This window comes from Athalia rosae, chromosome 3 (genome assembly GCF_917208135.1).
Source record: "Athalia rosae chromosome 3, iyAthRosa1.1, whole genome shotgun sequence".
Classification (NCBI taxonomy): Eukaryota; Metazoa; Arthropoda; class Insecta; order Hymenoptera; family Athaliidae; genus Athalia; species Athalia rosae.
The window spans coordinates 8683134-8701508 of NC_064028.1; the positions used below are offsets into that span (position 1 = coordinate 8683134).

General features: G+C 36.2%; 2 protein-coding genes across 3 annotated transcripts in view; one reads left to right on the forward strand and one right to left on the reverse strand.

Moving 5' to 3' along the window:
* LOC105691462 (pseudouridylate synthase RPUSD2-like) overlaps positions 1 to 12457 on the forward strand; it is an 89139-nt gene extending 76682 nt beyond the window's left edge. For both annotated transcript variants that reach the window (XM_012409935.2, XM_012409944.2), the window contains 4 exons: positions 1059 to 1281; positions 5715 to 5802; positions 9223 to 9399; positions 9787 to 12457. In XM_012409935.2, coding sequence (XP_012265358.2) covers positions 1059 to 1281; positions 5715 to 5802; positions 9223 to 9399; positions 9787 to 10536 — 1238 coding nt within the window. In that variant the 3' untranslated portion in view covers positions 10537 to 12457. The remainder of the gene's footprint in view (positions 1 to 1058; positions 1282 to 5714; positions 5803 to 9222; positions 9400 to 9786) is intronic.
* Positions 11873 to 18367, reverse strand: LOC105691255. The gene is made up of 8 exons (XM_048651853.1): positions 15389 to 18367; positions 15220 to 15288; positions 15040 to 15129; positions 14822 to 14901; positions 13454 to 14504; positions 13320 to 13388; positions 13157 to 13246; positions 11873 to 13082 (listed from the first exon to the last, which is right to left on the reverse strand). Exons 1-8 carry the CDS (start codon positions 16370 to 16372, stop codon positions 13032 to 13034), a joined length of 2484 nt encoding a protein of 827 aa, XP_048507810.1. The 5' UTR covers positions 16373 to 18367; the 3' UTR covers positions 11873 to 13031.
* Between the last annotated feature and the right edge of the window lie 8 nt (positions 18368 to 18375).

The following is an 18375-nucleotide window of genomic DNA, read 5'->3' on the forward strand; positions in this document are numbered from 1 at the left end:
ATGCAAAAAATGAATGGACAGCTACACACGACGTTTGCTGCAGTTTCAAATTTTAACGACGGCAATTAAGTTGAAACAATATTTTTTTGACCTCGTCATACGTCACATACTTTTGTTTCTTCTTTGGAATTGATTGAATTGGTTCATGCGGATTTCAAACCAAATGCCACGTAAATTTCGAATGGAAGAAAAATAGATGAAAGAGAATGGCACGTGCCAAGACCACAATACGCCAGATTTTCTAGGTCTGATTTACAAAACGAAAAAAAAGAAAAAAAACAAAAAAAGAATGAAGTATACGTATAGATAAGCGATAGTCATTATTTAAAACGGGATTTGCAAAAATTCCTTAGCGTTGGACAAGGGCCAATGTATTGAGCCGTGGAGTGGGTGTTGGGAGCGGGACTAATAGAAATAAAATTGAAACACAAAAAAAGAGAGGAATAAAAGGTCGAAAAAAATGGAAAAATAGGTCATACAGTCCAATTTCGTTTCTGAGAGAAGCTGACTGAAAGCGCCATATCTGCGGTTATTAAATACAGAAGCTGGACATCTTCCTTAAAAGCGTGATACGTGCCACTCGGATAATTCACGCAGTAATCTTATAAGAGGAAACACAGTATTACGGAAAATCATATTACAACCTCGACCTATGGGAAAATATGAGAAAAGAAGAAACAGGAGTTGGACGATGTCTCGCATCGCTGAAAATTCTACCGTGGTTATTCCAGCAGAAAACATTTTGTACCTGGTATATATTTGATCCCTGCAAATATAAAATATTCCTTAAGATTTCACGAAGTCTTCGAGGGATCGAGGGAATTGAATTGTTTCCGGGTTTATTCTTTTCTTTTTTTTTTGATGCCTGTTAAAATTTCATGAGATCGAAGAAACGGCGGTGCGTGTGTGTGTCGTGTGTCTATATTTTGAAGTCTCATTGTCGGGAGAATTATTAATTCTAGTGTCGTAGGTAAAAGGATCTAGAGAGAGAGAGAGAGAGAGAGAAAAGATGAAGGTGGGAATCGGAAATAATTGATTATTTCATTGATTGGTTTCAGGACTCAGAAAGGTTTATCCGTACTACTTCACCTTTACAACATTCACGAAAGGTCGATGGGTCGGTGAAAAAATTCTCGAAGTATTTGCGAGAGAATTCAGAGCACATCCTGCCGAGGAATACGAGAGGTGCATCAAGGCTGGTACACTCACCGTCAATTATCAGAGGGTTGAAATTGACTACAGACTGCGACATAATGACTTACTCGCTAACGTTGTTCACAGGTAGGTTTTCAATTCTCTAGTTTGCTTTTTAGAATCTTTAGAATCCCCTACGACTCAACTTGAAACATAAATAAATAAATGAATGAACTAAATCATCATTGAAATCATCACGATACTCGACTACGAAGAATTCTTGTAGCGTATAAAATAGTGAGAGGAATTGATTTGTTTTCGTTTTTTCCACTGGATCGATTTCATATTTTCCATGTAAAAAATTCTATCCACAGGAGTTGTCGAGTCAACGTACACAGAAAGTATGCTTCGACTTCAGATCCTTATTTTTCCCATACGTACGTATATTTTCCCCCCCAACGAAGATTACATCCCACTCGTTTAGCATTCGAACGTGGAAGGAGTTCCGAATTTTCCTATTGCCTCGATTTTATTTATTCTCTCCTTTTTTTCCTCGTATCATTTACACCCCGGCGGTCTAAGAATAATCCATATTATGAATACCTACGTGGTCCTTCGGCTGGTGCGTATCGTTTTTTTTTTTGTTTTTTTTTGTTCTCTTAGTCTGACAAAACAGCGCAGGACTAACTCGCAATTTTTTTCCCAACGTCATCTGTAACCGCGGATCCTGCTGCAGCCATTTAATTTCAATTAATTTTCGAAACACGTTTCACGAACTAACGTAGCGTTATTTTTATTCGTCCCCTTCACCACACACACTTCTGTGGGACACGTTCTTGCGGTGGCATCCGTTTTTTTTTTTTTCAATTTGTTTATTTACTTATTTTATTTTATTATCGGGGAGCGCACCCGTCTGAACATTTAAAGCCTCGATATCATATAATGGACCGTCGACGAAGTGAATTACATCAAAGAAAGAAAAGAGAAGAAAAAAAAACGAAGGAGAAGAAGAACCTTCACTTATGCAATTAAACACAAAGGCATCGGAAATGATATGATCCTTGACACACATGATCAAGCGATAACGCGTAACGTGGAGTTGATGTTAAATACTAATAATAACGACAATAATAACAACAATGACATTAATAGCGTAATTTTCGCAAGGTGTTGAACTACGGATGGAATAAGAATATATAGACGGATATGGTCGGTCTTGATGTACTTTGTTAAAAAAAAATAGTTCCATCGACTTCCATCATAAAAAACAGAAGGAAATCGTCCCAAGCCATCAAATTACTGTGCGTAAATCGCAGCACTTCTCTCTTCATTTTTTTCGTACTTCTATTTGGGTACCTATACCGAAACCACCATTTCCGTACGAACTTTGAAACAAATAATTGTCTCGCTTCAGACACGAGCGATACAATTTGAAAGCTTTTGAAGTGGTTGGTGATGTTTTATTTATTTCATTTCAATTTTTTTTTTTTTTCAAATGTCGATGAAATTTCATATAGTATGGTTGCGTGTATAAATATTGTTGAAATTGTACAATCTGTATGTGAAATGCGGTAGCATCGCGGACTCCGTATAATGAGACCTTGCGAATATATTTATTATTGTTGCTATCAGTAATAACTTCTTCTATAATTGTAGTTAATTTTCTTTTTCTATTTTTCAACATTAAATTATGTCTGTGCATCGCTCACTGACCTTTAGTTAGATCTTGATTATTTTTCACGCCGTATATCACCTATATCTGTACGTATATCGATGCATTTCATTATGTCTGCATCGTATCTTTCAAGGTAACGCTCGCGTGCTCATATATCGTAAAGCTACATAAATTGTTCAAGATATCAGTTTCTATGCCATTTGCATATTTAATTGTATACGTATCTATTCAGATATTGTATGTACACCCGATAAACAATATATACAGCCGGTTCCAATTCACTAATCGATTGTCAACTATTATTCGACTAATTAAATTATTATCTAATTGGACAGATAACGGGACGTAATGAAATCTTGTCGTTAAAACGTTCGTGAGATGAGTTACAAAATACCCGTGATCATTCAGAGCTGGAAAAATAATTTATAAACCAAAAAAAAAAAAAAAGAATCGTCGATCCAAACCGGGACGTCGAGGGTACGAAGGTTGTTGAAGTGTTAGCCTCGTAAACCCGGTAATAATATTTGTAAGTTGCATGTGAATAATTACGTGAAAAAAGATTAAATAATCGAATAAACGAACGAGTAACGATTGTTCAAAATCGAGTGTAAAAAGAAAGAAGTTTTCAATGCCTGATAAAAAAATTACTTGTCAGAAGAGAATGCTGAAAAGTTTTCGTATCATGCGTTCGCAGGGATGAATTGTTCCTTATTAGGTAAAAAAAGTAGGGAGGCGAAGGGAGAGGATTGTGTTAAGCACAGTTTTGAACAATTTTGTGCTTACGATTAATTCGACCCAACGTATATTTTCCAAATACATATCGGGGACTGTAACGAAACCCCAGAAGGGATCGAGAGAAAAGAGAAAAATGAATAGGGGTTGGTATGTGGATACGAAGGGTCGGTTAAAAAATTAAAAAATTAAAAAAAAAAAAAACAAAAAAAAAAAAAAACATTGAAAAAAGATAAGACAAACTGAACGCGTGTGCTTTTAATTTCGCCGGAGGATTTTCTTTTTATTCATTTTTTTTTTTTTCTCATCTGCAGAGCTTTAATTCAACCATCACCAATAGTCGACGCAAATCATATGATGCCCTTGATAATGATGAAGCTTAAAAAATTTTTAATTTCCACGACTGCACATTATTCGGTAAAATGAAAAATATATACGTATATTTTACTTTTCATCCCCTTCGCGGAATTTTGGCAAATTTTTGTACCCCTATCAGAAAATATCGATTCACTTTCTCTTCGGTTTTTGCTTTCTTTTGTCGTTATCACTCATTCATACAGCAAAGTACTACTCGCTGTTCGATTGATCATTTTTAGAGAACGATTACGAATAAAAAAAAAGCAGCGTTATTCAAAGACATAAAAATTCCGTATAAAAAATACACGTAAATGGATACTCATACATATACATATACTTGACGTACGATTCCCCTCGCTTTTTGAAGTAGGTATATGTCGTTTAATGTATATGAAACGTTTTGTAAACGACTTCTGTTTCACCGATTAAAGTATAAACGTACGTCATAAAGCTCGCGGAATCAAAGGGCATCCCTGATGAATATCAAAATAATAATGAGAAAAAAAAAAAAGAGAAAAACAAAATCAAAGGTGGATGAATAACTGAACCGTCCATCTGTCGTGGGTTGTTGTCAGTCGAGCTTGCGGCGTTTTTGGTTCGTAAATTCTCTTTTATCCGTGTTTTAACGTAGCTAACCTACATGTATTGTACATTCAAAACGGTTGTGGTCCCACCACATGCTATTTATGAGTTCATTTATCTTCTTTCAACTGTAATCGCTGGCATCTTCGGTTTGATAATAATTAACCCCGTAAAACACAATTAACAATTTTGGATTGAAACTTTGACCGCTCGATTCCAGATTCGTATGGAAAATTGTCATTGTTCCCGGGGTTGCAAAGTTCATGACGAACTGATGATATTCAATAAGTATTGAAATAGAAGATTACTTTCTACAACTGACATTTTGAAAGGTAGTTTTGCGTTTGATCAAATCGCGTTATACGCGGATGCCACACTATATTATAGCTTGTAACTCACGTTATAGTAACGGACCTCATCCGTGATGGGGCTGGATGGACCCTGAAATTTGAAAACCAAAACCCTATCCCACATAATTCTACGCTTCGCTGCGCCATCGTCGTCTTTTTTTTTTTTTTTTTGTATCGTTTGTACCTTTTGTTTTTGGCTTTTTTTCATCTTCTTCGTCATTTTTGTTCCTTTCCTTTGTCACAGACATAACATCGTCATAGGAAGGTTTCATCTTTCACGGTACGCTGACGACGATGATAACAAACGCGAAACGACATCCTTTATCTCTTATCCGGGTATTCTTCTTCCTTGTTTCCTCCCCTCTCTTTCTTTATCCTTTAGTTCGCTAAAGTACACCATAAGATCCTATGGGATAGGAATTCAACTCTAGGATATCGAGTAATGTATTTTATTTATTTTCTCTTCGGTGTAGGTACTCGATGAACCGTCAAATCAATTATCATCCGCTCTATACTCTGAGTTCTGCGTTTCCATCTTCGTTATATCCACATCCTTTTTATATCTTTTTCCTTCTCGTTATTGAAAAGGAGGGTACAAAACTGCCAATCGCACGAAATAAACTAACAATAAGCGAAGAAGCCAAGTACAACATACGAATAAATAAATCTTCAAATAAATATGTGTATCATGTGTCTGTAGATATTACCTGTGTATCTAGATAAATTATACTCATTATATGCGTAGAAAATGAATACCTCTTACTATTTAGTTAGTAGATAAATCTGTGACCTATGATCGTATAAATAGTGCAATTATGTGCAAAGGTGTCGCACAGTTCGACGAACAAAGCCATGTTAAGCTGGTTACGATTCGTGTGTTACAGACACGAGGTGCCGGTCACCTCGGAACCCATCACGGTGGTGCACATGGACGAAGACTTGGTCGTGGTCAACAAGCCCGCATCTATCCCTGTAAGTGGTGTACTGCTAGAACTGTACTGCCAATCTCTCTCTCTCTCTCTCTCTCTCTCTCGTTTTTCTTTTTTTGTCTGTTCTTTTCTTCCATCTCCCGAAACTCACCGCTTCTTCCTCTACCAGAATGCCTAATTGTCAGATTCATGGATAATTGTACAATATAAGGTGTGTAGGTTTGCAACAGCAAAATTTCTCGATAAAATTTGTAAAAAAAAAGTGCAAAAAATTGAATTCGGTACGGTTATCGAATAAATCCCTCGAATGAATTCTGCTTTTTTTAGTTCTTTGTGTCTTTCTGTATGTGTTCATATTTTGGAATGCATCCCCATTACTACATGTATGAAGTTTTTTGAAACTTGTGTCCAGATGTACATAGGTATTATATTGTTTGAATGTATGTGCTATATATACACGTATATATGAGTAAATAAAAAGTTCAAGAAGCATTATTATACCTCAACTCAAAGTAACCAACGCGTTCTCTCAACCTCCAAGGTTATCCAGTCATTTTGAAAGTATAATTTTGACACAACTCGATTCCTGGGATCTATAATATAATAATACTATAAATAATACACGTTCAAACATCATAATTTTAACTAACTCGAATCATTATTTGTTCTACACCCGGTATACTCACATAATCATGTGTATATGCTCATACAATTATCAACGTTCAAAGTACGAAATTATATGTATTGCATACTTATGCAGAGACTCAATTTATTCTTCCAATAACTATAACAAAAAAATGACAGAATAATTACAACACAAATAACGACGATACCAATATTGTAGCACTAGGAAATAAATGGTTTTTTTTATAAAATCGTGTTTTGTGGTAATCTAATTTAAAAAGGTATAAAACTAACGCGCGCGTTGTTTTTGCTGATTTACTTGCGAACTTGCACTTGTGAGGTTGTAACTTATTTGAATAAGTTATAAACTATGAGAAAGAAGTCTATGTACATACATGGATCAACTGTAAGGCACGTTTAAGTTTCATAATATTGTAAATAATGTATACACGTACATCGATGTACCACGCAGCTTTATAATCGTATCGCTCAAGAAGAGAACCATCTACATAGATATTTTAACTTCGGTACTTTTTCTCATGTATGTGTAACAGAATCTTTGTACCGTGTCCCACGTGGCATCTTAAAGTTTAGGATTCACCCGCTTTGATATTCAATCTATGCGGATATACATTGAATTAATTTCAAAATTACAAAGGGGCAGTTTTTTTCTCGTACGGAAATAGAATTGTCGTTTGTGCGTTATACCTTCTCTCTGTCATTGACGTTACAACGTGTCCATCGACGGTAATTTTTTTTCTCTTTTGTCTTTTTTCATAATTGGGTTATAAAAATTTCTAACAACGCATCTCACGGTTGATCAGTTTCGGAATGTTCTCTGATCTTTTACCTTAATAATTATATCCCAGGGTATTGTGTGTAATACTAAAAATGACGAAGAAAAAAAATAAAAAAAAATGAAGAACAGCATTTACGTAGTTCAAAGGAAATTCCTGCTCTAATTTATGATACGACGGAATCCGATGTGATGATATTATATCGATATGAAGTTTTCAAATGAAACGCCAGCGACGCTATAAACGTCGGAATCGGTTGAGTACGTCTTAAATGTCGAAGGGATCTTTCGTCGTACCCTTGAATTTTAATTCATTCCCTTTTCTCTGAAATTGAATTGCGCCCGATTCCCTCGCGTTTTAACTCACAATCAGAGCCTGTTTTATCGATCACGCATCTCTTAATTAATCTAAAAACGGCGCAAATTATAAGAACAAGAGAATATTTTATGTACACGTTAAAAAATTCCGTATATATTCCGATACCGGAGAAAATATGTTCCGTCTAGATATATGTATAGTGAAAAAATAATTCGTTGTCTCTCGTACTTCGTTTCGCTTCCCTTTTTCCCACCTCCTCAGTACTCGTTTCCTTTCCCTTAATTTTTTCTCCTTTAATTACGTTTTATTGTTAGTCGCGTAGCCTCGTTGGCCCATTTTCCCCCTCCCCTCTTTCCCTCTTTCATTCCCATTGCTTGCCCACTTGAACTGTGGAAGACAGTGACTGGTGGAAAATTAGGTAAAAGTTTATTATCAGCAACGACGGACCGACACGCTGCGAGAGCCGGTCAACCTTGACCCGCATGTTTTGAGCCTTTATGTGTGCTGCAGCCAGTTTTGCCTTATTACGTCTCCTTTACCTTCGCATTTGCTTTCCCTTTTAACTTTTCGTTTTACAGAAAAATGCGTCCTTTGTTTTTCGTTTTCATATTTATGCTATTTTATTTTATTTTTCCGTTAGTTGTATCCGTGTCTATTTACCCGAACACCTTTTAATCTGAAACAAAAATTTGCCTCGCCAGCTAGGCTCACTCTTTCGTAAGAATTAATTGGACGAAAGCCCGAGGGTATAATACTATAGACGCGGCTATGGGGACTCGAAATCGAAATTGGACTTCCCAATGGTACCGTTATTTTGTGGCCAATAATTAACTCCCTTAAATAAGGCAGCTCATCCCCCTTTCCTACGTATACAGGGTAACAGCTGTTCAACATCCCTATAAATGCGCACATCATCTGTATCATATCAACTTTAATTGTGCCCGATTAACATTTTATATTTCTTTCTCAAAGTCTTTTACTTAATTCGCTCTACAAAATTGTTGAATACATTTCTTCTTCACTAACTTATTGAAATTTCATTTTGTTCCGAAAATTTCGTGGAGCAATTCATAAATTTTTTTTTCGAACGAATCAAATCTTTTCAGTCTGTTTTGAGCTTATTTAAATCACGTGTTTTATAGTTGGGAGGATGATTTTTTTTTTCTCACATATATATCTACATAGTTAGGACACGCGATGAGACGCTTTCGTGATCAGTCTACGTGCGGCACGGGGTTATTTTGTATGTTTTAATATCGGAAATTGGTAGCAAAATATCGGATCGTGAGCCGCTACGTGTTTTACGCACGAAACGTGCTCGCGGATTATTCAAACTTCTTCTCACCGAATGCTTGATGTTCAGAATTCGTAAAGCTCTTCGGGAGTTTTCAATCGTATTACAGTCTTTCGATGTGTCAGCTGTTTCCTCTGAAAATGCCTGAATACCTAAATACATTTACTTTACATTCTATACCGTTATCACGAGTATTCCTTATAAACCCGACGTTCCTCATTCAACTGCCAAACGCATTATATACTTGCGTATATATTCGAATTTCCGGTATCCGTTATTACCACGATTTCTGGTTGGATTTGCTAACGTGATTTGTCGGTGATCCGTATTCAATGTTCAGTAAAGGCTGTTTGTCGTTTTTCCTTGTAATCAATCTTTCATCGCCGATCAATAAAATCGAACGATTATCGTGATTGAATTATTGTTCCAGGTTCATCCTTGCGGAAGATACAGGCATAATACGGTCGTCTTCATCCTCGCAAAAGAGTATAACTTGAAAAATCTTCGTACCATTCACAGGCTCGATAGATTAACAAGTGGTATATTGCTCTTTGGAAGAACCCCTAAAAAAGCCAGACAAATGGAACACCAAATAAGGAACCGACAGGTTGGTAACGAATTTTTTTTCCATTACGAAAGGGAAAGGATGTGAAAGAAATGAAATATATCGAGTTGTTGCCGAACAACATTTGTAAGACAGAAAAATATCCACCTCTGCTCAACTTAATCACATATATTATTATTTGTCTTGCCGCTAATGTACCGCAATCCGCTATGGTTATTAGATTTCTCCTTCGATATACTTCAAGAACTTCTGTAACTATCGTGTATTACAAAACTGATATACCGCGCACGTGTGTACGTTAACGTCGTAATTGTTCTCTGGGAATTATTGAATGGCGGCGAGGGAGAAAGGGGGATTTTTAATTCCATCGGTATCGGTGATTATACTTTGAACGCACTTATAACTTCTTTCTACCTGTTCTCGTTCAAGGTGCACAAGGAGTACGTTTGTCGAGTGGATGGCGAGTTCCCCGAAGAGGAAGTAATTTGTGCCGAACCGATCGAGGTGGTGTCGTACAAAATAGGTGTCTGCAAGGTATCGGAGAAAGGAAAAGACTGCGTGACAACTTTTAAGCGTCTTAGTTTCAATGGAAAGTCTTCGGTCGTACTGTGTAAGCCGCAAACGGGCAGGATGCACCAGATACGTGTTCACCTGCAGTACCTTGGATACCCCGTTGTCAACGATCCACTTTACAATCATGTTGTATTTGGCCCAATGAAAGGGAAGGCCGGTAACATCGGTAAGACGGATGAAGAACTTGTCAAAGATTTGATAGGCATACACAATGCTGAAAACTGGCTAGGGATGGACGGAGACTCGGAAATGAGTCTTTTCAAGCCGAAACTTGACATCGAAGACCAGGTCTTAGCCAATCCGGATAAAGAGGCGTCGCCGTCGTCTTCTCCGAGTCCACCGGAAGAGGACCTCAAGGCCCTCAAAGTTACGGTTGGAACACAAACGGGATCAGAACCACCGGATTCCAGCTTTACCAATGAAAAAGTTACCACGGACCCTCACTGCTACGAGTGCAAAGTTAAATACAGGGACCCAAAACCCTCTGATCTTGTCATGTATCTCCACGCATGGCGCTATCGTGGTCCCGGATGGGAGTATGAAACTCCATTGCCTGCATGGGCCGGAACAGATTGGACAGGCGGAAGTGTGGCGACTGAGGATTGATAATAACGGAGCATGTCGCACATATTTTGACATGAAAATTTTTGAAAATATCCCTTTTTTATATCCTACCCCGTGCCTTCCATTCGTCGTGAGCCGGTCGTGAGTCGAAAGCCTCCTACATAAGACTCGTTTTCCTTTTTTTTTTTTTTTTTTCTTTTCATGTTTTTTCTCTTATGGACCTTAAATTTTATGATTTAAAATATCTTATTTACCTACATCGTCAATTAGTGCGATTCACAGTCTTCGCTGCACGAATATATGGCCTCACTTTCACCGCAGCAAACTATTTCAGCGTGTACATGCCTAACAGTTATTAACATCAAACATCAATATTATCGTAATACTCAATACAGGTGTAGTTTTTTTTTTTTTTTTTTTTTTATACCCATTGTCGCTCATGTAATTCAAATCACGGGGTCAAATTTAGGGCGTTAACTGAAATTTTTACTGTAAATTTCATTAGTCAGGAATTGGATACCCCAGTTTAAGATGAAAATTATTCTACTTCATACATACCTATATGTGTATGAAATTTTTTATCGCGTTTATAATTAATAAGTGCTTTAATGTACGGTAAAACTTGAGTCCGGCAGGAGAAGGGTTTTCCAACAATCAGCATAATCTTCCCGTGCCTCGCGAGAGGCAAACATCAGCGAGCTTACCATATCGTAAAGTCCTCACCAATACGTAATAAATAAAACTAATTATCGCGTATTATTTAATAATCTACAACAATGATTCGGTATTATTATTATTGTTGTTGTTTTCATTATTATTATTATTATCATTGATATCATCCTTATTATTATAATTGACATCACAATGCCGCAAAAGTTTCGAATACAGTATCGATTATTTATTTTTTTTTTTGTTTTAATTAGACCAACGTGATCAATAGGTGGAGATAGTTTTAATCATACCAAAACATGACGTTACAATACAAGAGTGTCCGTCGTTTACGGTACAATTTCGCCTTATCAAAAAATATTATCATTGATTTCATGCGGATTTCTGTAACATTAAAGTTATCATATACATCATCATTGTTGTCACAATTACCATCATTATTACTATTATCATCATTATTACCATTATTATTACAATATTGTTGCTTGTTTAGACACGACGAAGGTCTCTGCGTTTGCGATCTGCTATAATCACCATAGAGAGAAAATATCAAAAATTTTGAAACATAAAATTAGTGATCAAAGAATCTATACATATATACATATATATAAATATATGTACATGTATAATATATATATAAATATTTGAAGGAAAGGAGAATGGGAAAAAATTAAAAATCATTGAAGAAAAAAAACAAAAAACAAACAAATCAATAATTGTAAAGAAAAAACGGAAAAAAATACCACAAAAACAAACAGAAAAAAAAAACAGATAATATATCTTTTCAGTTACAATAATAACAGATACCTATCATAAAAGACAGTGTGCGTGCTTACTAATCCGTAAATAATTTTAATTAATTGATATACAAAATAGAATATAACATGTATGTTATATTTTAATTAAAATACCTCCTAACGAATATATGATTGCAAAAAAGACAGTCCATTTGTATATGGCACAAAACTAGACATCAACGTCTGTTTTAAGTGAGGCGAAACGCTTTTGTATATATTGTATACTTGCGCATAATTCTTATTGTAATTATTGTTATTATGATCACTATTATTATTTGTATTATTATTATTGTTACTGTTATTGTCATCATAAAAATCGTTATACTGCATATTCAAGCGATATGCATGCATGTATGATAGTACGTTACGTTACGTTACGTTACGTTACGTTACGTTATGTTAATAAGTTATTATTGTATCGTGCGGTAGTCAGAAATAATTTAGGAGTTAGTATGACTTTCTTGTACAATAAATAAATAAACGCAAATTTACGTTTTTATCTTGCTCGATATCCTCGGTACGATACGTTGATCTTTTAGATCTTTCTTTGTAAGTTGATCCTTCTATACCTGAGTAGATTTGTCCTTTGCTATTATTCATGAATGAAGATTTTGGATCGATAGACATTTTTGAAGTAAGATCAAAAGGAAATTGATTTAGAAATTGTGCGAATAATAGTTTTTAATCAACTTCATTTCAAAACTGAGACATAAATTTTCCGAAAGGTTTGTAATCTTCGAGACTAAAACAAGCGTAGATTGTGTTTGAGATTGTTTGATTTTTGGATCACACTCTTCTAATATATAGCTTCATGCAAATATAAAAAATGCTAGCCTTTCTTGCTATCAGAATTAGGTGTGTCTAGAGAGAAAGACAAAAAATGACAACCGAACCGAGAGAAAGACAAACGAACCTTTAATGATATTCGCATTTATTGATTGCATATCCCTTACAGATTTATTCATGAATTTCCGTCACTTGTGTCATAAGATAAATTTTATATTTAAAAATTCTCAAGTTTTCCAAGTATCTGAAACATATCTGAAAGCTAGTGTCTAATTCAGTATCGGTTTACTGAAACTGAAGTAAAATTACTAGGTAAGTAGCTATTGCCGCCAGAATCTGAAATGGAAAGAAAAGTCGCGTAAAAAAAACATCCCAGAATACTTCCAGCGCGTAACTCAAGTTACATTTACCGAATGAAGCAGCGAAAAGTCTAGAGGAAAAACACCATGTGCTGAAAAATTGATGTTTTCGTGTAACAACCAAAGCGAGAAATGTTCCAACTGAAATGAATAAAAGTAGGTAATACTTTCGAATAGTATTCAAATGTAATCGGCAATCAGAGTACAAACTTACCTCTTCTCTGACGCTTTGCGTCGTTGCAGTTAACAACAATCTGTGGACAATATGTCTGGTCAAATTGGCCTGCCACAGAAAGAATAAAAAATGTTATTGCAATAAAATGGAAATGAAAAACGTGACTTCATTACCTGTTTAATGGTATTCACGACATTTGAAAATAGTAAGTGGATCGGATAGATCGCGATTACCAAATACGAAATCAAGCGCACACCCGAGTCAAATGTCAGTGAACCCTTTCCTAGTGAGTAGTAAGCAATTGAAAAATAAACATTGCCAAGTATGTTCACAAATTTGATTGCTATACAGGGTAAAATAGGTAGAGAAAAATATTCATCGATATCGCGAGAAACTTCGGACAGCATAGCACGAGTTTTATGAATCAAATTGAAAGCGGATAGGGGACTGAAATTATAATTATTTCTTTGTTTGAAAACCGAAGATTCTGTGAACAACGCAGGTGACGGACGACCACATTTGAAAGCCTTTAAGGTGGATAGTTTGTAGTTTAAATTTTCTATTTCACTGCCTGTCAGACCAACAACGATCGAGTACTGTACAATAAACCAGTACATAACTGTGCCAGCCAAAGTGTTACAAACATGGAATATATACGTCGGTCCTCTTACTGTAATTAAACTCAAAAACAACGAAGTCCACATAAAACAACTGAGAACACTCGGCACTGCCAGAGATGTCACTCTTTTTTTACGATGCGGGTCTAGCTGGTTTTCAACGGTGAAAAGTAAAATTTCAATATCTGATAATTTATTCATTATACCCGAAGCGGCTGTTTGTTTTAGTCCGGAGTAAAGGATTATGACAGAAGCTAGTGTTAGAGAGGTAAGACTTGGTATCACGTCGAAAATTCCCATTGCTCGAGTAACGCGCGGAAATTCCTTAGCGAAGAATTTCGGCGCCGCAAATATTTCCACGAATATCAATCCCGTTGCTATTAAACAATTATAAACCAATCCGGATGTCGAAGGTGAAAATATCCCTGCGCTACTGGCCGGTTCAGAGGTTTTTACTGCGATTTTTGAATTAAAACGAAACGGGGCCAATCCATGAAATTTGAAAACGTAAACTATCGCCGTGGTGACCCATGTGGGAAATTTATAAATTTTCGGACGCATTTTTATTCGTTTTATTTTGAAAAAAGGAAAAATTAGACAACTCGATCACGTGGAACAGCAAAAATTTTTCAGATGCTTTGGACAAGTCTCGTAGTCGTACTGATTGATAACTTATAAGCTAGTCGCGATCTATATCTCGTGTGTGACATTTTGCTCTCCTCTTCGTTTAAGCCGATTGGCAAATAGCGTGAGGGTGAAACCTGAATCTTTCGATGCGTTTTATAGTGATTGAAAAATCTCTCGATCTACGATCGCACTGGTTCAATATTGTGAAATTGCATCATTCAAATATTATTGTTTCAATTTTTTTCCAAATTTGATAACGTGATTAATTTCTGCTGATTAGCTGCACTTCAATTGTACCTGAAAAATTCCGATTTTATCGTAATTTGGAATCGTTTCTTCAGCCCGTTAGATTTTTCGAGTGCTGTTGGTGTGAACCCCTTCATTATTCAGAAACGAAAATTGAATCAGGATAATAAGATAAGTCGATGTGGCACCGACCATCTGAAATTCAAAATCAGCCTTCAATGAAATTTATTTTAACAGTTAATAATATACTGGAATTTTTTCTCACTCACCGAATAGAGCAGCGTGAAATCTAATGAGAAAAAATCATATGCCGTGAAGACGAAATTTTCGTGTAGCAAGCAAATAGAAAATCGCTCGAGCTAAGAATGAACGAAAAAATCAACATTTCAGAATAATTAGATCAGTACGTGTATTGTCACCTGAGCCACAATAATTAACGTTCAATTTACTTCTGATCTGACGCCATCCGTCATTGTTCTTAGTAATAATTTGTGGATGATGTGCCCGGTGAGATGAGCCTGTTACGTATATGAAAATCGATGAAAATTTGTAACGCAATAGCATATCAAAAAAAAAAAAAAAAAAAGAAATCGAAATATACTACGTAACAACCGTTACCTCTTGCACGGTTTCCTCGACGTTTGAGAAAAGAAAATAACAGGAATAGATACTTATGAGTATCAGCGCTATAATATCCGTACGTTGCAAACCTACGAGCGAGCCATTTTCGATGATATAATTCGCCAGGTAAAAACTGCTTCCAATAAGGTAGCAGAAGCAATGTGTAATTGACATTAATATCGGTAGTGAGAAAAAATTTATCAAGTCCCTACAGACTTCGGAAATTGTAACGCGAATCTTGTGAAGTCTTCTCAGAGCGGCTAATTGTTTCCGGTTGTTTGGATAACGATAGTCTAGAAGTGAAGTGCCGGTTAAAAAATTATTTTCAAATTCTTTAAATTCAATCAAATTGTCGTTCAACATCGCAAGTTCTTTAGATACCAGACCGACGACTATGGCGTACTGCAAAATGAACCAACACGAGATAATGTGCAGTTCGTTTTTCCAAAACAATTTTAATAAGTCCGCGCTTGTCGTTTGCGTAGCTAGCGGCTTCCACAACACACCCCATAAGCAACCGTTGATGACGATATGAGCGATCCAAGTTAACGACGTTATTTTATTAGACAAACAATTTTTCAGCCCGGAAAGCGTCACGTCGATTTCTAAAAGTCTTTCCGTAATTTCAACGCCGGTTTTCTGTTTTATTGCCCACCAAAATATTACGACGTAAGCAACGAATAGAGTTTCAGCTGTCAGTGCAAGGTGTATTGAATAATGGATGGGATCGTCTATAGCGGGAAAAAGTGTTCTCGGTATACATCCGACAATTATCCCGAATCCCATCAGAAGCAATACGTTGTAGGCTAATCCGAATTTCGAAAATACGAACGCTCCCGTACTGCTGCCGATCAATTCAGAGTCATTTGAAACAGCTTTCATTTGGACCGAAAACGGCGCCAATCCGAAGATTTTAAAGAGGTAAACGATCGACTTGATTTTCCAAATGGATTTTTCATAGCGTTTCGGTAGCACCCTCATTTCGGCCGACCGATATAAACAGTTAGGACAAAGTTTATCTCCGAAAAACTGTTTATAGCGATTTTTCTATAAACGCCGATTTCATATTTTGTACGATCGAAACGAGTCAGCCTGTAAAACTGACATGATGTCTGCGTTTGGAATTTTTTCAAGCTTTCAATAGACGCTGATGTTATTACGGCTATCGTGTAATCTCGCATTTCTATCACCGTAATTTCAGTTGATAGTTGCATTGCGTGACGGGAAAGTCACCGTTCGATTGATCATTTTAAATTTTAAAGAAATTCAAATCTATCAAAAGCTCTTCAAAAGTTTACTTTCTCGCCAGATCGCGCCCCTGAGCCACGATCGTGCAAGCAGAGATGGAGCTATAAGTAATATGAATTAAATATAGGGCAAAGGATTACGAAACGATGAAAAAGCTCATACTTCTCTTCAGGCATTTATTTCTGATACTTGTCATTTTACCATTGAGAATAGATTTTACCAACAATTACATTTTTATCGAACCGATTGAAACCAGCACGAGTCAAACTACGTTTGCTGGATGGGAATTGATATGTCGCACCGCCATTTTTAGCTTTTTATGAATTTCACGATGCTCGTACGAAAAAATTATTAAACTTATAAGTTGAATTTCGATTGTTTTTTTCGCGAAAATCTGAGGATTGTTCACCTCACGTCATATTTTGTTTCAACTGACCGAGCGCCTCAGCGACGACTTTTCGTATGAGTTTGAAATTTTTCTTCTGGTTTTTTTTCACATAAAAAATATTTTTACCCTCCGCGTAGCAGAGCCGTGAGCGTGTCTACACGTATTATAATTTACGTGATATTTTCGGTAGTAGACGAAGATAAACATTGATTTTTGACTACCGTAAGTCCAAATATTTTCAATCCTCACTATACAACGTATAGGTGTTCGTGAACGCTTCTTTTACTCTACATAGTGTCAGGAATGTAAATGAAAAGTTGGCGCCGCAAAATGATGATCATAATCAGGAATTTCTATGCAAAATCATACAAAATACACGAACCCCAGACTTCCCGAGACCAATCCATTCTACAATTAATACACTAATATTGAAGATAATTGAAGTATCTGCCTGCCTCACGTGCAATAAATCGGCAGTTTAATAATTATAATTCTACTCACAGATCGGTGGAAGGACGGAGAAGAGAAAAAAAATTGCAATCGTCATTTATTTCAACAGCGTAAATATTTTTCTTCAACTGGTTCTGTGGTGTAGTTACTTATGTAGATATATGGTAGAGTTGCGACGCGTCGGGGCGTTGCAAGCTTCGACTATTTTTAAAACATTATAAAATTTTCTGGCATTAAATTATACGAATACCGTTATGTCCTGACCGTTAAAAATGCATACATATACATCGCATCGGTTACCGCAGAAAAAAAAAAATATTAATAAAAAGTAAAAGACGAACACATAAGATGTATTATTTTCCTCGATTATTTTCTCTTTTCGTCACATTGACCGAGTTATGTCAAGTGGTACGTTCAATATACTTATTGTACCGTGGGACGAAAAATAACAACTGTTTTTTTTCTCTTCCTTTTGACATTAATCTATTTTTAAACTATATCATTACATAACTTATATCACTATAATTTTCATCTTTCGGTGGTTTCAAACCAATTAAAAAATGCAGCCATTACTATCATTGAGATACCGCGTTCTCTGAAACGTGTATAACAATTGCGTCCTCGATCGCAATTGTTATCGGTTCATAGGTAATAAAAAAAAAAAAACTTCGTTGAACTTGAAAAGGGAAGGAGAAAAAAATCTCGCCGAAACTCTAATTATCTGATCATGAGCGATCCTCGCTGATTTTCTGATCCGTTTGACATCCGAAGTCGTGGCGTCGCGCGAGGGCGTCCCGACGGTATCTTTTGGTGCGTTTTCCGCGCCTTCCGGACGCGGGCTATTTTTGGTGACGTTGCGCCGGCGCTTCGTTGTTCCCCCTGATTTTCGTCGGCGAGA

Excerpts from the sequence above, each read along its gene's own strand:
- LOC105691255 (XM_048651853.1), bottom strand. The coding sequence starts at position 16,372 with ATGAGGGTGCTACCGAAACGCTATGAAAAATCCATTTGGAAAATCAAG. Across the intron at positions 14,902-15,039 it reads ATTTCACGCTGCTCTATTCG|GGGTTCACACCAACAGCACT; the intron begins GTGAGTGAGAAA and ends TGAATAATGAAG. Across the intron at positions 13,247-13,319 it reads CGCAAAGCGTCAGAGAAGAG|TTGGAACATTTCTCGCTTTG; the intron begins GTAAGTTTGTAC and ends TATTCATTTCAG.